At 50.8% G+C, this 19,121-nt stretch overlaps 1 protein-coding gene across 6 annotated transcripts; it reads left to right on the forward strand.

Annotated features, from left to right (window-relative positions):
* Nucleotides 1–3,773: 3,773 nt before the first annotated feature.
* Nucleotides 3,774–13,911, forward strand: LOC107145499 (3-ketoacyl-CoA thiolase B, peroxisomal). Of its 6 annotated transcripts, XM_015489487.2 has the most exons (12): nt 3,776–4,021; nt 4,190–4,283; nt 5,281–5,338; nt 7,238–7,317; nt 7,619–7,661; nt 9,451–9,549; nt 10,676–10,756; nt 11,917–12,107; nt 12,436–12,615; nt 12,896–12,951; nt 13,063–13,208; nt 13,547–13,911. In XM_015489487.2, the coding sequence occupies exons 1-12, from the start codon at nt 3,851–3,853 to the stop codon at nt 13,620–13,622; spliced, it is 1,275 nt and encodes a 424-aa protein (XP_015344973.1). In that variant the 5' UTR covers nt 3,776–3,850; the 3' UTR covers nt 13,623–13,911. The 6 variants fall into 6 exon arrangements, 5 of the variants coding, with proteins under 5 accessions (XP_048651044.1, XP_015344972.1, XP_015344973.1 ...); XR_007344316.1 differs by lacking the exon at nt 13,547–13,911 and having other exon boundaries at nt 3,775–4,021; nt 12,436–12,677; nt 13,063–13,095; XM_015489486.2 differs by having other exon boundaries at nt 3,775–4,021; nt 12,896–13,208.
* The last annotated feature ends 5,210 nt before the right edge of the window (nt 13,912–19,121 follow it).

A 19,121-nucleotide genomic window follows, 5' to 3' on the forward strand; every position in this document is an offset into this window, starting at 1 on the left:
CCACCAGGTAGGAAAAGATTGTTTTCTATATCTTTCATTCCTAATTAATGATTTTAGTCTAACTACTTTAGGGAAAAATCAGCAAGAGAGATATTTGTTTAAATGGACTATGTGATTTTTCAATTTAAAACATTTCTTTTTTTCTTTCCTTTTCTTTCTTTGTATTGGGGATTAACCCAGAGGCACTTTACCACTAAGTCACATCCTCAGGCTTTTTAATTGTTTTTAATTTGAGACAAAGTCTCACTAAATTGCTTAGAGCCTTGCTAACTTGCTGAGGTCGACCTCAAACTTACAATCCTCCTGCCTCAGCCTCCTGCCTCTGCCTCAGAGTAGCTGGGATTATAGGCCTGCACTACCACACCTGGCTTGGTGGTTTTGTTGTGTTTGTGTTTTTATGATACTGGGGATGGAACCCAGCCCTGTTTTATTCTGTTCTGAGATTCTGGAGCTTATTTTAAGGTCCTGTTTTTGCTAGTGGTCTCTGAGAACAATGCTGTCAGGTCAGGGAGAGGGTCGTTTCCTTAGGTGACATCCCAGGACAGAGCTGTGAAGTAGGGGGAAAGGTACCTTGTTCCTGCTGGGGAAGAGTGGTGCTGCTCAGAGGACCTACTCTGTCCCTACTGACACCAGTGTGGTGGAGGTGAGGGGGATGCCTTGCCATTGCTCCCCAAGTGGGTTCCATTAAGCCTTGGGGCAGCATACTACTGCTGGGCAGCTGTGAAAGCCTACTCTTCCCCAGCCCTCCTCTGACACTCCAGCAAGGGGAGCAGAGCAACCTGTAGGCTCCCCATTCAGCCTAGGCTGGCTGAGTGCAGGTAGTATGGCCATTTTCTTCTATAGCTCTGTTGGAGTAGAATGGTTAATGTCTAAAATTTCCTCCCTCCCTCCATTCCTTCTTTCCTTCCTTCCTCCCTCCCTCCCTCCCCCTCTCTCTCTTTCTCTCCCTCTTGCATGGTGAGAGTATGTGAGAGAGAACCTGCTTTTGCAGTCTGTCAGGCGCTGCATCCTGGGTGTCCCAGGTCTGTGGGGTGGATGAGCTCCAGTGGCCCTCAGCTTCCCGTTGCCACAAACTCGAGTGGAGGTGGATTCTCAGAGGCCCTGCTCCTCTCTGCCTGGTGTGCGCTGTCTGTCCTGGCTCTGCTTGGCCTGTTGGTGGTGCAGCAGTCTGGGCTTCAGGTCACAGGTCACCTTGCCCAAGCATCGGAAACCTCCACCTCGGACGAACGACACGGCTCAGGTGCAACAGCGCTGTCAGCCACTGACTTGCCCAGTGGGACCATTTGGGTTCTCGCTCCCACCACTCTGGGGAGGAAGGACACCTGCACCAGGGACCTGCCTTTGAGAAGGGTGTGCACAGGTATTGTAACTCAGGTCTTTGCTCTTTGTAAGTGTAAATGTGTGAATTTGTAATTTTGTGGGTTTAATGGACTCATTAGTTATGCTGCTGGTGGCTGTAGAGTGAGCAAAACCTGCTACTCCAGCACTGTTGGGCAACAAGCCCNCTCCTGCCTCAGCCTCCAGAGTTACTGAGATTTCAGGCATGTGCCACCACCCCTGGATGAAACAGTTCTTTTTATGATTAAACCACACAAAAATAGAGACGAAATGATCTCTGATTTAGCAACTAATAATATATGGTCACATTTACTTTATATATCCTTTTAAATTTTTCTCTCCTAATTTGCTAGGTATTTCAAATCCTCAAGTCACAGGGTCATTTTAGACCAGTATACTTTGACAGGCCAGTTGGTCTCTGACTATGCTATCATCATGTTTAGCAAAATCTGTCATACTTTTGCATCCCTTAATACCCAAATTTTTTCCATTTAACTCAAGAATATATTTTTTATTGTTGTAGCAAAATATGCATAAATTTACCACCTTAACCATTTTAAAATGTACAGTTCATTAGTGTTAAGCATATTCACATTTTTTAACAGTCTCCAGAAGTCTTTTCATCCTGTAAATCTCAAACTATATTGATGGAACAATAACTCCTCATTCCTCCTTCCCCCAGCCCCTGCCAATCACCACTCAACTTTCTGTCTCTATGAATTTTCCCTATGCAAGCAGAGCCAGGACTGTCTCCTGGGAAGCACTGGTCAGATCGTGGGGGTAATGTCAGGGTCACACTGTGGCTCTGCTGCTCAGGGGATGCTGGAAAGCAAAGTCATACCTCAGAGCTACTCTGCATACCCAGAGACCACCCAGGTGTCCCTGAGGGCATAGGGGCAAGGCTGGGGAGCTCCCCAGAAGCTAGGTGGCCCAGTAGCCAGTCTGAGGTAACACATGGACCACTGCAGGGAAAGCTGCAGGCACTGATAATGTCTGAGCATGCTGAAATGTCACTAGTTTGTTTCTGGATTAGGATTATAGATGTTTTTTAAAAATATACTTTTCAATTTTTCTAGAACCAACAATGAAAAAACAATATACTTTCCTAAAATAGATCAATAGCTTTATAACAACAGATAATCCTAAGGAAGATGTCAGGACACAGGTGATCTCCACATATCAGAAGATGTGTGGCTGGAACCAGGTCCTTAGATCCTAGAATAGCAGCTCCCACCTACTGGCAGGGCCAGGACCCAGTACCTGGGACCACCCAACCTGGTGATGGGCAGCAGGCTCCTGAGCAGCTGGATTTGAGGCTGGTACTCCTGGTTCTGCCCTGTTGAGGCCTGAGCCCACAAGGAGGGGCCCAGCTGTCTGGAAGACCCTGCCAAACCCTTTGGAACCCACTCAATGAGCCAGCTCCTTTCACCTCCAGAGTAGGGATTCACAGGGTGCCCTGGTCCTTTGGTATCTAGAGCAAAAGTAGTACAAATCTCCCAGGTCTCGGATAAACACATGGATCTCTCATTGGCAGTAGGGGAACACCTGACCTTGCTCTTTAGAATTTAAGACATAGTCCAGACTGGAGGAGCCCTGGTTTACTCACTAGTTCATCAGGTATTTATTGATCACCTAGTGTCAAGCACACCAAGGTTCCAGGGACATAGGATCCTTGGTGTGGACCCTTCTGAAGGAGAGGATAGGCACCAATTGAATCATCCCAAACAGATGTAAAACTGACATGAGTGTGGGATGTCCTCTGTCCAGACAGCTTGTCATACGTCACCACCTTCATAAAACCATTTTTCTGTGTTGGCCAGGAATCCCAAACTGTCTTCTTTTCTGGAAAGACTTTCTGGAAAAGCCAGAGTCCTTTGGAATAGGTCTAGTTTTCAGAAGTATTCAGGTCCTCAAGCTTGGGTGCTGGGATCCAGAGCAGAGCAAAGCGGACTAACTAGGATGGGGGAACAGAAATTCACTACCAGCTCTAACCAAAGCAAGAAGCCACAGATGGGGTTCCAGGTGGTCCCATCTTCTGACTGACAGCCGGCAGTCGGCAGGGATTTGGGGGAAGGGCTCTGTTGAAGCCCAGTTGATTTCAAGAAATGTGCAGGGTGTTGGGGACAGGCCTCCGTTTGGGTTGCAAAAAAATCTGCCAAAGGTGGAAATATTTCCAGAGCATTTATGGGCAGAGATTCACAATTGTCCGCATCCTGACTGGCCCTGAGGTAGTAGGCGGGACTTTGAGAGAAAGACGTTCCCCGTGGTGCCTGTGGGCGCGGCTTTGGAGGGCCAGTGGGAGGCGAGCTTGTCCTCAGAAAACCCTCTTTCTGGTTGGCTGAAGCAGGTTGGGCGGAACCTTGGGAGGACCTATCAAATCCTTCAGGCAGGCTGTCGGCAGTATACAGGCTTTTAAAGGCTGAGGGGCGGGTCCGCGCCTGCGCGGGGGGCAGTCTTTATTTCCTACTCTGTGGGAGAGGCCCAAGACTAGTCGTACTGTCTCAGCGGCGTAATGTTGAGGCTGCAAGTTGTTCTGGGCCACCTCAATGGCCGACCTAAGTCGCACCCGGCGCTGCAGGCTGCACCGTGCTTCAGTAGCTTCCCGCAAGCCTCGGCTGCGGACGTGGTGGTGGTGCACGGACGGCGCACTGCCATTGGCAAAGCGGGCCGCGGCGGCTTTAAGGTGAGGCCCCCCCCCCCGGGGAATGGTGCCTGGCGTGAGACGGTGGGGGCTAGGGTCCGTTCATAAACTCAGTAGCCTCCGGGCTGCAGACACGCGTGCTGCAGTGCTTTCTCTGGCCGCGGTGGGTATCACAAGCCAGATTCACCGCAGCTGTGCATCCCGCTGTAGGACACCACCCCAGATGAGCTTCTGTCGGCCGTCTTGACTGCAGTTCTCCAGGACGTAAAGCTTAGGCCTGAGCAGTTGGGGGACATCTCCGTGGGTGAGTGCACCACCCAGGCCCGGCACAGGGTGCTTCCCGGTCTTCTCCTCCCTCCAAAATTCTGCTTCCACGCCTCCGGTCCCGCCTCCAGTCCCCGCTTCCAGTTCCCAAGTTGTCACTGAAGGGAACTGTGGAGTCCACTGACTTCAATGTGATCTCCTCCTGTGAGCCAATACATCCCCCAATCGCAGACATTTTGCTGCTCCTCATGTATTTTGACGAATAAGTATAAGGAAAGTAGGTGTCCCAAGTGCAGAAATTCTAGCACCTAAGGGTTCCAGAGCACTCCGGAGACCTGAAGCCAAGGTTCTCTGTGCCCTGGATCGTATCTATTCCAGAGCAGAGATGAGAGAATGCCAACACTCATCAAGTTCAGTACCTTATTTGCAGATGGAGACACTGGGGATGGGGGTTGGTGGAAGATTTGCAACACAGGATTGAACATAGGGCCTTGAGCTGTGATTCAACACTGTTTTCCACCCCTACACCTCTTCCCTTGAACTATAGCAACATAGTATATAACACCATTTCATCCAATGAGTTCTTCACTTAAGCCACTCCTCTTTACAGTGACAGCAGTTCTTGGAGCAGGATGACTTGGGGAAAGTGTGCATATTCAGAATATTTCACTTGCCTGACTGCCAGTGCTGCTGGCCTTCAGGCTTTGCACCGTGTCCCTCTTTCCCTCATGTCTTTCATGTTATGTGGAAAAGAAGGATAACTGCCCAGCCTTTGCTGATTTTGGAAGAGAAAGGTGCATGAGCATGTGAGCTTGGGACCCTCCAACATTGGGGCTCCTATATGAACTGGACAAACTGTTGTTTGTCTGGCTCCCCTTACTCCATATGTTGAAATTCCAGAGCCTCAAGTGAGCCAGTTAATGATTGATATTCCTGAAGAAAGATCTTGAATGTCTTCTTTCAGGTTCACAGCAGCCCCTTAATTCCCAGGACACCATCTAGCATTGAATAAAGTTTTTCTTTTTTCTCTCCCACAGGAAATGTGCTTCAGCCTGGAGCTGGGGCCATCATGGCCCGGATTGCCCAGTTTCTGAGGTAAGTTATTTTACTTCTACCTCTCGCATGGTCATTGTGATTCTTGAGTGGGATCTGGCCCCTGAAAATTCACCTCATTGTAGTGGAGATCAGGATGGACATCAGATGTCAAAAGATGTCGGTCGAGGCAACCACAGTGCTTGGGATCCTGCTCTTCGGACCCAACCTTTCCCCAGCTTTAGGAGTGGGAAAGGGTGTGTTATCCAGACCAGAGCCAAGACATGCAGGTCTGTGGGGCTGGGGCAAAGGTTTTCTGTGGCCTGGTTTGTATTCAAAAACAACGTCTTGCTTACTTTGGGAAGTTTGGACTCTACTCCTCTGTCAGGTAAATGACCCATGAAAACCTTGAACTGTGACTTAGCTTCCTTTGCTAAGTTGAGTAAGCTAGAAATTCCAGGCCCATCCCATTAGCAGAGGCCTGAAGATGGGGAGGACTCTGGGGTAGGGGAAATCCTTGGCGGAGCTCTGATCATCTGGTCCTTCACCATTTGCTCTCCCAGATGGGCCCACATGTAGCCTCAGACCCAATTGTCTTTGTCCTTTGAGCTACATGGAATAGAAATAATAGGTACATTAGCCAGTGAGAGAGCAGCAAAGGAAACCCAACCTCTAGGAACTGACAGAAGCTCAGACTACTGAACCTGCAGTTCAGGGGTCTACCACTCCCTGTCTCCAGGACAGCCCCCAGCCTCATCTCCCAGCTGGTCACTCATGTGACTTTTCATCTTTCAATTTAACTGTGTGCCTCCTCCTGTCCTCATGGAGTGCTACCCTTACCTGCTCTCTCTGCCCTAGCTAAATCCTGCCCCAAACACAGTCTCACCACTTGCACATGGCTTCCCCAAGCTCTCAGGTTTGCAGTAAGAAATCTTCCTCTCCAGTAGTAGCCTGTGCTTCCCTGCAGTGCAGAGTGTGCAGTGTGCCTGTGGCACTGACCCTGCTATTAATCTCCACTAGGATACATTCTCTGTGTGTTGGTTGGGCCTTCTCTAAGGCACAGTACTATAGCTCCTCAGCATGAAACTGGTGGAGCACTGTGCTCAGGAGGAATTTTGGGAAAACTTGATGGAATTGGTGCAACTGGTATTATGGGATTAAGGTGGCTGGTCTAGATTGCACAGGCCTAGGGAGCTATCTGCCCTTTGCAGAGTCTGGTCTGGTCACTAGCTTAGGGCTTCCCAAGCCTGGCTGCACCCCAGCACCATCAAAGGCATTCACTTCATAAGGTTCTAGATATGTATGAGGGGGGCCTGGAACTGTCCAGTTACTGAAGGCCTAGGCAGGTTCCACTGGGAAGACCAGTTCTCTTAAGTCCCAAGCTGAGCCCAGTGTGAGAGAATGAGAGCCCTAGAGCAAGGACTATTAGAACAGTGGTTCCCTGCAGAGCTCTTCATCCAGGTGAGAAGTGGCCCATGGGGAGAGAATGGAATGTGAAGGACCAACCTCGTGATTATTAGTAGGGCTAGGGAGGGTGGGGATGGGTGCTGGCATATATTTGAGACTTGACTTTTACTCTGGTGACCTGTCACAGCAACAAGCCCACTGCTCTGTTCTCTGAGGGAAGCAGAGAGGTCTAGTTGTCTTTGTCTAGTCACCAGAAGGAGAAAAAGAAGGACCTCTATGGCGCGATCAGGCTTCCCCACCTCAGCTTGAGGAGAATTATAAGATGGAAGAACATGTGCTTATAGGGTCCTAGGGAGTGTGCACCTCTAGAGATGAGGTCTGCCCATCCCTGTCCCATGGATCTGGTCTGGCATGGGCATTGGACTACCAGGTTGTTCCAGATCTTTGCACCCTTTGATGGGAGCAGTCACATGGCCCAGGAGCACAGGCCTGCTATCCATGGGAGCCTAGCAGGGCAGGGGGATTGACTGATTGTGCCTCTCACCTTCTGTTTAGTGGCATCCCAGAGACTGTGCCTCTGTCCACGGTCAACAGACAGTGCTCATCAGGGCTGCAGGCAGTAGCCAACATAGCTGGTAAGTTGGGACTGGGTTGTGCTCTTGGTCAGAGCCTGGATTTATTCCTTCCCCTGAGGGTTAGTGTTAGTGATGTTGCTGTCTCTTGAGCCAGCAATAAGCATCTGAGAGGACTCTGAGCACAAAAAGAGTGCAGGAGCTCCCCTTGCCACTGCCCCATACCTCCAGGACACCCCTGGGTCTTTGTCTCTGGGGCTGGGCTGTGTGGCACCTAGAGGGAGAACAGATGGGACAGGGGCTCTGCTGCTCCTCGGACAGACAGACCTTGGTCAAGGATGGTTATGAAATGCTTTTGTTGCAGGTGGCATCAGAAATGGGTCTTATGACATTGGCATGGCCTGTGGGTAAGAATTTCTTTCTGCCAGAGCTCCTTAACCAATGGTGACAATCAAACTAATTTCCCTCTACTCAGTTCTTTGAGGCCATGATTTGAGAATCATTCCCTGGTTCCTTTAGGCAGCTGGCTTGGTGTGGGTCCCTCTAGATGCAGCCTAGGAGTGGCCCCCAATTCTGGCTGCTCAGAAAAAGCTCACATGTGAATACTAGCAGGGGAGGGAAGGTGGCCTCTAAGCTTTCTCTCTTGGAAATCTGTCAGGCTGGAAAATGTGGGTAGCATAATGGGAAAATATAGCCACTAGACTTTCTTCTCCAGCTCTTACTGATTTTTGATTAAACTGAGAGAGAAATGGAAGTTTTAGTTCTCTAAAACCAGGGCAGTCCTTCCTCTATGACTGTTTGTTCATTTTCTCAGGTGTCCATCCTCGGAATTACCTAGGTATCCAGGTGGAAACCACTGGCTCCCTACTGGCCTCCGAGGAACATAATCTGATATCTAATGTCTCCATTAGACATTAATCACTGACTCCAACACCCAAACTATGACTCCATCTTTTCTTGCAGGAAATGTATCTCCAGATTTTTTTTTTTTTTTCTTTTCAGTGCCTTCAGGTTTGGGCCAGGGGATGGGAGTTTCTGATGCTTTTTAAGACTGGCTGAGGGAGCCCTTTGCAGGCTCAGGAGGTGATCAACCTGGGTTGTGACATGCCTCTGCTTCTTTCTGTGTTTATTGACAGGAAGCATTTCTGGCCTCTATCCAGGTTCATGTTGAGCTGTACTGGGTTGTCCTAACCTATGTCCCAGTTGGAATAGAGCCAACACCACAATCAGGGACTTTAGCAGGGCAAGAGCTACAGCCCAGCCTGCCCTTTGATGTTTCTGGTGTCCCTTTCTTACTAAGGTAGAACAGGGGCTGGGGAAGGGGGTAACTTGAGGAGAAGTAGTGTGGTCTTCATGAGTTCCTAAGGGAGCTTCTATTCCCAATCAGGGTATGGACTGTGGTACTAGGAGACTGATGATTTTGAGCCTTGGCATCGGGCTTGGGAGTGAACTCCGGAGCCAGAATGCCTAACGTGGGATCCAGGTTGGGTGACAATGCACTCAGGACCTCAGTGTTATCATTTATAAAAGGGGATACCTACCTCAGGTCTGTCAAGGATTTTAAGAGGATTAAATGGAACAATGAATATCACTAACACCATGGCGATGTGTACCTGTAGCTAATGCTATAGAGCGTTCATGCCTGAAAAATATTGGAAACTAGTGTTGTGAGCACCCCAGCACTCTGTCAAGGTCATTTACTGTGAGTCTTGAAGCCTTCTGCTTCCCTCCTCACAGTACTTTTAGAAGCCACCTAGCTTTCCTCTCATACCTCCTGTCATGCAAGTCAGGTTGCTCTTAGATGTGATCTTTGCCCTGACTAAAGATATTTATCTCTTTTTCATCTAAATTGTGGTCCCCGAGGGCAGGGCCTGCATTTACTGCATAAGTTTTCTGGACTGTCAGGTCTATTTCAAAGCTTTCTGTGGGAACTACCAATTGGCTGGTTCAGCAGATGTATAGGGAAGCATGCCCCTGCCCCTTGGAGAGTGGACTCTGCAGTGCTCTGTCCTGGGGTGCAGGTAGAGTCAGGGCTCAGCAGCCCCCTAGCCCCAGCTGTGCCTCACTTGTCTGTGCCTCCCAGACAGGGCACCGCACTTCCCGAGGACTCCCAGGCTATTTCCCAACACTTGCCACATGTCCTGTATCCTTGGGTGTGTTTCTATTAGGGCTCAGCTCCCTCCTCCTTCTCCTCAGGGTGGAGTCCATGTCCCTGGCTGACAGAGGGAACCCTGGAAATATCACTTCACGCTTGCTGGAGAATGAGAAGGCCAGAGACTGCTTGATCCCCATGGGGTGAGTGCCCGTCCATAGCTCTGTGTACCTGTGCCCCTTCAGCTCTGTCTGTCCAGGAGCAGCCAGTGGCCACATATGTCAGCAGCAGAGTCTGGGAATCTTATCTGGTTCCTGCAGAGTATCTTTGCCCCTGCCTGAAGTCCTATTTGAGCATGTATATATGAAGGCTGAGGAATTTTCTCATCTATGACTGGCGATGCCAAGGCTTGGCCTGCTTCCTGTGTGTGGCATCTACTCTTTAGGGACTCTGAGCATGACACATGATGCTGTTTTTGCTTCCTGTTCCTGAGGTCCCCAAATCTCCTCTGAACCCAAATTTCCAAAAATAGTCCACCCTGTCATGACCCCTCTGAGGTGTTTAGTCATAAGTAGGCAGATAGCAGTATCTCTCCATACTATGGGAGCCTAGTGTTGCAAGTGGGGAGTTTTTCATCCTTGACCATGCCGATGAGGGACCTTGGGGCCTGTCAGATGCAACCTATGAAGTATGCTGCATCAGGCCAGTAGCTTGGTCAGCAGCCAGTGCCACCAAGGTCTGTCCATCTCCAGAGGCTGTGGACAGGGAGGCCTGACTCCCACGCATGTTGAGGCTGGAGAGGGCTGTGTCTTAGCCTAGTCCACACACCATATCTCCAAAGATAGTGTGAAGAACAGAAGCTCAGACTGCAAAGCCTAACCATGGATCTGGGCTCCCAGGACAAGGACAGGCCCAGCCATGGTGAGCAGAAAGCCAAGGTTTGGCCTTTCCAGAGGTGATGTGGGCATCCTAATCACCCCACATGAAAGCACTGTCTTTGAAGCATAGGGGAAGCTGGCAAAGTGTGGCAGTTAGTATCCCCAATATACCTTCCTTCCCCTCTCCTCTGTGCTGAGGCAGCTCACCCAGAGAACACACTCTCTTCTGCTCTGCTGCCAATGCAGGCTGCCCTCCCTCTTTTGTGAGGAGGTGTCTTTGGTGTATGAACTCTGAGCTTTTGGCCAGCATTGGCGACTCCCTGTCTGCCCCATTCCAATGCTGGGGGTGGAGTGCCACTGCCTGATTCCTCAGTACTGACTCTGTGGCATGAATGGCCCTGGTCCCCATGCTGCCAGCCTTATGCCCAGCTGGGTACTACTTTTGTCCTAGGATAACCTCAGAGAACGTGGCTGAGAAGTTTGGCATTTCGCGAGAGAAGCAGGATACCTTTGCACTGGCCTCCCAGCAGAAGTGAGTGCTGCTTGGGGTAGAACCTTGAAAGGACTGGACGGTGAGGTTGTGAGGCCATCCTAGGTGGTCTGAGGTCTGAGGTGGATGTGTCCCAAGAGTACAGCTATGTACTAGGGGTTTACAAGCCTCCTGCCTCCCAGCTGGGGAATGGAAAGGGGGCAGTGCCATTCTGAGCTGGTGGCTCTTCCCTGTTCTCCTGCTGACTGTCCATGTGGAGTACCTTCTCCCTACCTAGGCCTCAATTCCTCCTTGGTTCTTTGGGGCATAATGAGGAGGAGGATTCGTCTTTACCTGCTGCTCAGAACTGAATGTGGTAGCCAGAGGCTTCTTAGGGACCTAGAGTGTAGGGTCAACTATGCTGTGGACCTGCTGTGTTAGCTTCTGGAGCAGGCCTGGGTCTGGGGAAGCATCCTGAGACAGGGCTAGGGCCGATGTCACAGAAATACAGGGGCTCAGGCCTCTGGGGCAACAGCCAACAGGTTTGGACAATCCTGCCCAGACTAAGGAAGGACAGCAAAGACAGGGAGTGAGCTTCTCCGAGGCAGGGACTGTTAGCCTCTTGGGTCAAGTTGCCTTGTGGGTTTTGCTAGAAGCGCTGGTTCCTACTAATGAAATGCCCCTACGTGTTGTAGTTTACATACGCTGTAAGGGTAACCCTAAAATACCTCAGGGTTCAATTCTGTTTGAATTGGAAAAGACATCAGAAATTAGGATGTGTCATTTTAGATTTGAGGAATCTCAGGAAGGGGTGAAATTCAGATGTTGACTAACCCCGGAAAACTAGCAGAAGCCATCACAAATGTTCCTGGGGCTCCAGCCTCAGACTAGCAGAGGCAACTGACAGGCTCAGTTTTGGGCAAAGGGCTCTAAAAAGCAAACATCACCTGCAAGCTCCCTTCTCCCTACTGAGTTTGGAATCGGCCAGGATGTGGACAGCTGGGGTTGATAGCAAAGGAGGCTCTGGATGTCCCCAGAAAGGCTACCCCTCCACAGGGCAGGTTTCCTCAGGACTTCCAGCTGATCCCTCCGATGTCCCCTAGGACCAGACATGTCTCTGAATTTAGCAGGCTGAGGTTGCATGTCTGCCACAATGGGCCAGAGTGGGGACAGGAGGAAGGGCGCTCCAGGGGAGCCTGAGCCTGGCTGTCTGCTGCTGGCAGGGCAGCAAGAGCCCAGAGCAAGGGCTGTTTCCGTGCTGAGATTGTGCCTGTGACCACCACCATCCACGATGACAAGGGCACCAAGAGGAGCATCACTGTGTCCCAGGATGAGGGAATCCGCCCCAACACCACCATGGAGGGCCTAGCCAAACTGAAGCCAGCTTTCAAGGATGGCGGCTCCACCACGGCTGGTGAGTACGGGCCAGGATGCTGGAGTAGGGCTGCCTCCAGGGACTGTCACCAGGCTGGCTTTTCTGCTCTGGAGTCTGGGGCAGACCAGGTCCCTTGGCAACCCCTGGTGGCAGCCTGGGTTGATAGCTAAGAAGACTCTGGATGGCCCCAGGCATCCTCCTCTCCCTAGGGCAGCATTTCCTCAGGACCTCCAGCCAGTCTCTCAAATGTCCCATAGGACCAGACATGTCCCCAGATTTAGTAGGCAAAAGTTGCATGTCTGCCACAGTGGGCTGGTTCTCCTCTGCTCTGCCCTGATCCCTCCTCACCCCAACTCTTTCTCCCTAGGAAACTCTAGCCAGGTGAGCGATGGGGCAGCTGCCATCCTCTTGGCCCGGAGGTCGAAGGCAGAAGAGTTAGGCCTCCCCATCCTTGGGGTCCTGAGGTCCTATGCAGTGGTTGGAGTCCCACCTGATGTCATGGGCATTGGACCTGCATATGCCATCCCTGCAGCCTTGGAGAAAGCAGGTCAGGTGGCTCCTTCAGACCCTAGACCTGGGTCCCCTCATGGCCTGCTGCTGGGGCTGGGGGTGAGTAATGGGGGTAGAACTGCGGGTGCTGCAGAGTAAAGATGGGGTAGGCTGGCACTCCATACCCAAGGGCTTCGTGACCCATAGCTGAGGCTGACTCACCTGTCTGATGTGACAGCACACTAGGCAATTGTGGGCCTGTGAATAGGTGGGGTCTGGGAAGACCTGGAAGCCTGCCCATGGGCCTCTGTCAGCTCAGATCTGAACCTCACCTGCAGGACTGACAGTGAATGACGTGGACATCTTTGAGATCAATGAGGCCTTTGCAAGCCAGGTGAGTCTTAGTTTCCCCATTGCCTGGGCCCTGGGCACCAGTGGGAGCCAGTGGACAAGCCATGCAGGGGAGGGGGCCAGCGTGTCCAGGCACTGCTCTGGCTCCTTCCAGGCTGTCTACTGTGTGGAGAAGCTAGGAATCCCCCCTGAGAAGGTGAACCCTCTGGGAGGAGCGGTGGCCCTGGGCCATCCCCTGGGCTGCACTGGGGCACGACAGGTCATCACGCTGCTGAATGAGCTGAAGCGCCGTGGGAAGAGGTGAGGCTGTTCCCCTTGGGGTGATGTGGGGTGTCATGGGGGATGCTGAGCTGGGGCATCGAAGGGTGAAAGCTTGGGGAGGTCAATATGCACAGATGTGCACTTTGAACTGGGCATATAGGGACATGATCTCTATTGTCCCTGAGGGTCAGCCTTGAAAGGGATACCTGGCCTTCAGAGGTTATCTGCCACTGAGTGCCTAAGTGGGCAGTCAGAGGACTAATTTCCCACAGATCTGGTCTTCTGGTTTTGTATTCTCTGTTCACGAGGACCGTGGTCAGGGGTTTGGGCCTCTGCCCAGAGTGCCTGTGCCCAGCCAACCTAGTTCCCTCTCCCAGGGCGTATGGAGTGGTGTCCATGTGCGTTGGCACTGGGATGGGAGCTGCTGCTGTCTTCGAATACCCTGGGAACTGAGTCCCTGGCTCAAGGCACTACCCAGATAGTGACTCTAGGGAAGCAAATCCACGTGGGACATTCATCACTGGTGGTGGGGACAAATCGAGGCACTTCAACTAATTTGGAAACTGTGAACACTGATGACACAGTACAGGAGTGGGTGGGTGTTGGTCCTTACCACCAGGCCCCCTCTAGCTGGGCCAGACAAAGCCAGTGTGCGTCACCAGGCCCCCATGTAAATCCTAGGGAACTGTGGTCTCATGAATGAGGGTAGAATGGACATAATAAACATGTTATCTCATCTTGATGGCTGTGGATTTTTCCAAGGGTGGGTGTTTTCCTTCTGAGTAGTGAGTCTGAACTGCCCTAGTCTCCACAGTGGTATAACTTTTTTTGTGTTAGCTCTGGGGACTTACAATGCAGGTCCTAGGCTAAGACCATTGCCTTGGAGAGGGCTCCTCCATCCCATGAGCTGTTCAGAACCCCCCAGTCCATGTCCCTACATCCCCTTCCCTCAGCTGGGTCTGTTCTTATCACTGCACTCTCCACACTCCCAGGGGCAGGATGATGTTCTATATAATTCTGCTCAACCAGTGAATTTTTAGTTCTCACAGAAAGGCTTCTAGTGTCAACTGCAGTGTGGGGATCACATCCTCTAAGCCCTTGCCTGCCCTCAGAGTCCACCAGATATAGAGTGCAGATGTGTTTAAAGTCAGCACAATGATCACCTCAAAGAGTGACCTGACCTGCACAGAAAAGGATGTGTGAGGGGGCCAATAGGAAAGCACACTGGCCTGTTCAGAGAGGACTATACTCTCCTCAAAATGGACTGTGAGGAGAAGAAGCATATGGCCTACAGAATAACTTGTGGCCCTGGCAGTGCTTCCATGCTTACAATGCTAATTTGAACTATTTTCATGCATTAGAACACTACATGTGATTTAATTCTCTTAAAAACCTAGATAGCACTTAGGTAGGTGTCCCCTTTTATACAGGAGGATACTGAGGTCCTGAATGGTGGGCAGTTTGTCATGGTCACCCTAATTAAGGGATTCTAGGCCAAGAGCTTGTTCCCAGCTAGAATGGCCTGAGCAATACTTCACCCTCCAACGCTTGGCAATGGTCAGCATGTGCCAGTGCCAGTGGTATTGTCCCTTCCCCTCAGACACTAAGATCCAAGATTTCTCAGAATCACAGTTCTTAACCTGCTTGGTGATCAAATGCCTCCAGAGGAACCTACGAGGCTCCAGTCATGCTTCTTACGTCACTCGCATCTGTTGCACAGTGAGACCAGGGAAGGTGAGAGACACTAAATGGCAGGGGATGCAGTGACCTTTGCCCTGCAAGAGTCCCTGTTTGTGGACTTTGGATCTCTTCCAACTAAGACACAGACCAGGCAACCAAGTGGAGGTCATCTCAGCCCTGGTCAAGGACCAGTGATGCTTTCTGTCCAGAAACATCCAGAAAGGATCCCAGGGCAGCCCAAAAGGTCAGAACCAGTGCTACTTACCTCCTGAGGCAGCCAAAGCCTCCTCAGCTTTATTTTTCCAAAGAACAGAGACTTTTTCAAGCCTGAAAAGTTTTCAAGAGAGCCAGGTGCGGTATCTGTAATTCAGCTACCAAAGAGACTGAAGGATAAGGTTTGCAAGTTTCAGATCAGTGAGGGGAACTTAGCAAGATCTTCCCTCAAAAACGAAAAAGATCTAGAATGTAGCTCCCTAGTCACACCCTCTGGCATTCACTATCCAAAGCAGTAAAAATGGGGGAAAAAATGTGAGAAGAACCTTAGAGGCTACCTGTCCTTACCTGCAAGTGCTCAGGCAGGGGTTTTTCCCCTGAGTAGCCAGATTTGGGGGGTCACTCCTAGGCTGCATCAAGAGGGACCTACACCAAGCCAACTACCTAAAGGAACCAGGGAATGATCCTCAAATCATGGCCCCTGAGAACTGACCAGAGGGAAAGTAGTTTGATTGTCACCATTGGTTAAGGAGCTCTGGCAGAAAGCAAGTGTTATACACAGGCCATGCCAGTGTCATAAGATATTGCTACCTACTGATGCCATCTGCAACAAAAGCATTTTATAACCATCCTTGACCAAGGTCTGTCTGTCCTGGGAGCAGCAGAGTCCCTGTCCTACCTGATCTCTAGGTGCCACTCAGTCCCCAGAGACAAAAATCCAGGGGTGTCCTGGAGGTGTGGGGCAGTGGCAAGGGGAGCTCCTGCACTCACTGTACTCAGAGTCCTCTCAGAAATGCTACTGCTGGCCCAGGAGACAGTGATATCTCTGACCCTAACCATTAGGGGCAAGACTAAGCCCAGGCCCTGGCCAAGGGCACAGCCCAGTCTCAACTTATGAGCTATGTTGGCCACTGCCTACAGTCCTGATGAGCACTGTCTGTTGACCGTGGACAGAGGCACAGTCTCTGAGATGCCACTGAAACACAAAGTGAGAGGCACAGTCAGTCAATCCCCCTGCCCTGCTAGGCTCTCATGGATAGCAGGCCTGTGCTCCTGGGCCATGTGACTGCTCCCATCAAAGGGTGCAAAGATCTGGAACAACCTGGTAGTCCAATGCCCATGCCAGACCAGATCCATGGAACAGGGATGGGCAGACCTCATCTCTACAGGTGCACACTCCCCAGGATCCTACAAGCCACTTCTCACCTAGATGAAGAGCTCTGCAGGGCACCACTGTTCTAATAGTCCTTGCTCTAGGGCTCCCATTCTCTCACACTGGGCTCAGGGTTATAAGGACTGGTCTTCCCAGTGGAATCTGCCCAGGCCAGCAGTAACTGGGGACATTTCCAAGCTATCCACATACATATCTAGAACCTTAGGGAGTGAATGCATCTGGGGGTTCTGGGGTGCAGCCAAGTGAGGGAACCCTTGAGCTAGCACTCAGACTGCACAAGGCCTCCCAGGTGGATGGCTCCCTAGGCCCATGCAACCCAGACCAGCCACCTTAATCCCATAACACTAGTTGTCACCAGTTCCACCAAGTTTTCCTAAAATCCCTCCTGTGCACAGAGCTCCACTGATTTCGTGCTGAGGAATTACAGTACTATGCCCTAGAGGAGGTCCGACCAACACAGAGTGTATCCCACAGGAGATGAATAGCAGGGTCAGGTGTCACAGTCGCATCACAGGGAAGCACAGGCTACCTACTGGAGAGGAAGATCTCTCTCATTGTAAGCCTGAGAGCTTGGGGAAGCCATGTGCAAGTGGTGAGACTGTGTCTGGGGCAGGATTTAGCTAGGGCAGAGAGAGCAAGTAGGAGCACTACTCCATTGGTACAGAATGGGCACAGTAGGGAGGACAGCAGGAGGCAGATAATTTAACTGAAAGGAGAAAAGTCACATGAGTGAGCAGCTGGGGGTGAGGCTGAAGAGTTATTCTGTAGACAGGGAGTGGGAGACCCGGAACTGCAGGTTCGGCAGTCTGAGCTTCTGCCAGTTCCTAGAGGTTGGGTTTCCTTTGCTGCTCTCTCACTGGCTAATGTCCCTATTATTTCAACTCCATGCAGCTCAAAGGACAAAGACAATTGGGTCTGAGGCTACATGTAGAAACAATGGAACACTCCAGCCCCATCTGGGAGAGCAAGTGGTGAAGGGCCAGATGATCAGAGCTCCACCAAGGATCCCCCTGCCCCAGAGTCCTCCCCATCTTTGGCCTCTGCTAATGGGATGGGCCTGGAGTCTCCAGCTTGCTCAACTAGCAAAGGAAGCTAAGTCACAGTTCAAGGTTTTCATGGGTCATTTACCTGACAGAGGAGTAGAGTCCACACTTCCAAAAATAAGCAATAGGTTGTTTTTGATTAAAAATCAGGCCACAGAAAACCTTTGCCCCAGTCCCACAGACCTGTATGTCTTGGCTCTGGTCTGGATAACAAACCCTTTCCCATTCCAAAAGCAGGTGAAAGGTTGGGTCCAAAGAGCAGGATCTCAAGCACTCTGGTTGCCCTGACATCTTTTGACTTCTGATGTCCATCTGGATCCTTGCTTCCAACGGGCTGAATTTTCAGGGGCCATGACTCACTCAAGATTCACAATGGCTTACCCAGAGGTAGAAGTAGAAACGGTTACCTCAGAAACTGGGTAATCCAGGCCACAATGGCTCCTGCTCCAGGCTGGATCTCATTTCTGATTGACAAAAGTTATTATTCAGTTCCAGGTAGTATCCTAGGAACTAAGGTACAGCTGTGAGTACCAAAGAGAAGACATTCCGGATCTTTCTTCATCATATATCCTTGGCAAGTTCACTAATATTCTGATATTTCAAGGTCTAGAGCCAGATACACAACATTCCATCCAGGTCATATACCATTCTCCATGCTGAAGGGTCCCAAGCTTATCCACAGTGGTGTCCTGTAGTTCAGGAGATCAAGGGACCACAGCTTAGATACACAGCCACCTCTGGTATAGGAAGAATCCAAGCAGATGACCCTGATGAGCTTCTGTTTGCTGTCTTGACTGTGGGTCTATAGGACAGGAAGCTGAGGCTTGAGCAGCTGGGAGACATCTCTGTGGGTGAGTGCACCCCCCAGACCATGTTCTGGGAACTCCCTGTCTTCTTATCCCTCTGGTGTCCTTTTTCCATGCCTTCAGACCCCAAGTTGTCACTGAGGGGAGTAACAGTGGACTCTTCTGAGTTCACCATAATTGCCTCCTGAGAGTCAGAGAGCCCCTGTCCCCAGAGGCTTTGTGCCCGCTCCAGGTACATTCTGCATATGAAGGCAGATGGAAAGCAGAAATGCCTACTGGCAGACATTCCAAGCCTCAGAGGTCTCAGGAAACTCCAGGAGGCAGGAGACCACAGTTGTCTGTGCCCCTTTTTTTCCTGTCTATGTCTATGTCAGGCCAGAATATCAAAAAACACCTTGTCCAGCCCACCATTTACAGACTGAGAATAAGGCTCCTGAATTTGCTATGGAGCTAGGTCTCCACCCAGCACTTCACCCTTAATTCCAACCCTGCCTCCCACCCTACACTTCTACCCTTGAAATGTAACAAAATCTTACAAGACATCCAGAGTGTCTTCTTCCAGAGTGTGCCTCGCTTAGGGTGGGAATCATTGTTCCTCCTGTCTGCAGTGACAGCAGGTCCTGGAGGAGGACCTCAGGGGATGTGTGCACTTTCATTATCTCATTTCCATTGTCCAAGTACCACTGCTGTTGGCCTTCAAGCTTTTGCATTATGTTCCTCTTTCCCTCCTGTCTTCCATGTTTCCTGGAAGGCAGGACAACTGCCCAGTCTGTGCTGATTTGGAAGAAGGGGAGGGTGACTGGGCAAGTGAGCTTGGGACCTTCCAGCATTGGGGCTGGTATATGAACTGGGCAACCTGATGAGTGTCTGGAGGTTCCTCAAAACGTTAGGCATGGAACCAACATATGAACCAGCTGTACCTCAAAAATTAAAGTTATCACTCTGTGGTGATACACACATACCTGTGTTCATAGCAGGACAATCCAGAATAGCTAAACTATGGAACCAACCTCAGAGTCCATCAATGGATGAATGG

This window comes from Marmota marmota, unplaced genomic scaffold (genome assembly GCF_001458135.2).
Source record: "Marmota marmota marmota unplaced genomic scaffold, marMar, whole genome shotgun sequence".
Lineage (NCBI taxonomy): Eukaryota > Metazoa > Chordata > Mammalia > Rodentia > Sciuridae > Marmota > Marmota marmota.

Bases quoted from the DNA above. Each gene is read 5' to 3' on its own strand.
- LOC107145499 (XM_015489486.2), top strand. From the start codon at position 3,851: ATGTTGAGGCTGCAAGTTGTTCTGGGCCACCTCAATGGCCGACCTAAG. The intron at 4,022-4,189 runs GTGAGGCCCCCC...ATCCCGCTGTAG, and splicing joins CGGGCCGCGGCGGCTTTAAG to GACACCACCCCAGATGAGCT. The intron at 12,616-12,895 runs GTCAGGTGGCTC...CCTCACCTGCAG, and splicing joins TGCAGCCTTGGAGAAAGCAG to GACTGACAGTGAATGACGTG.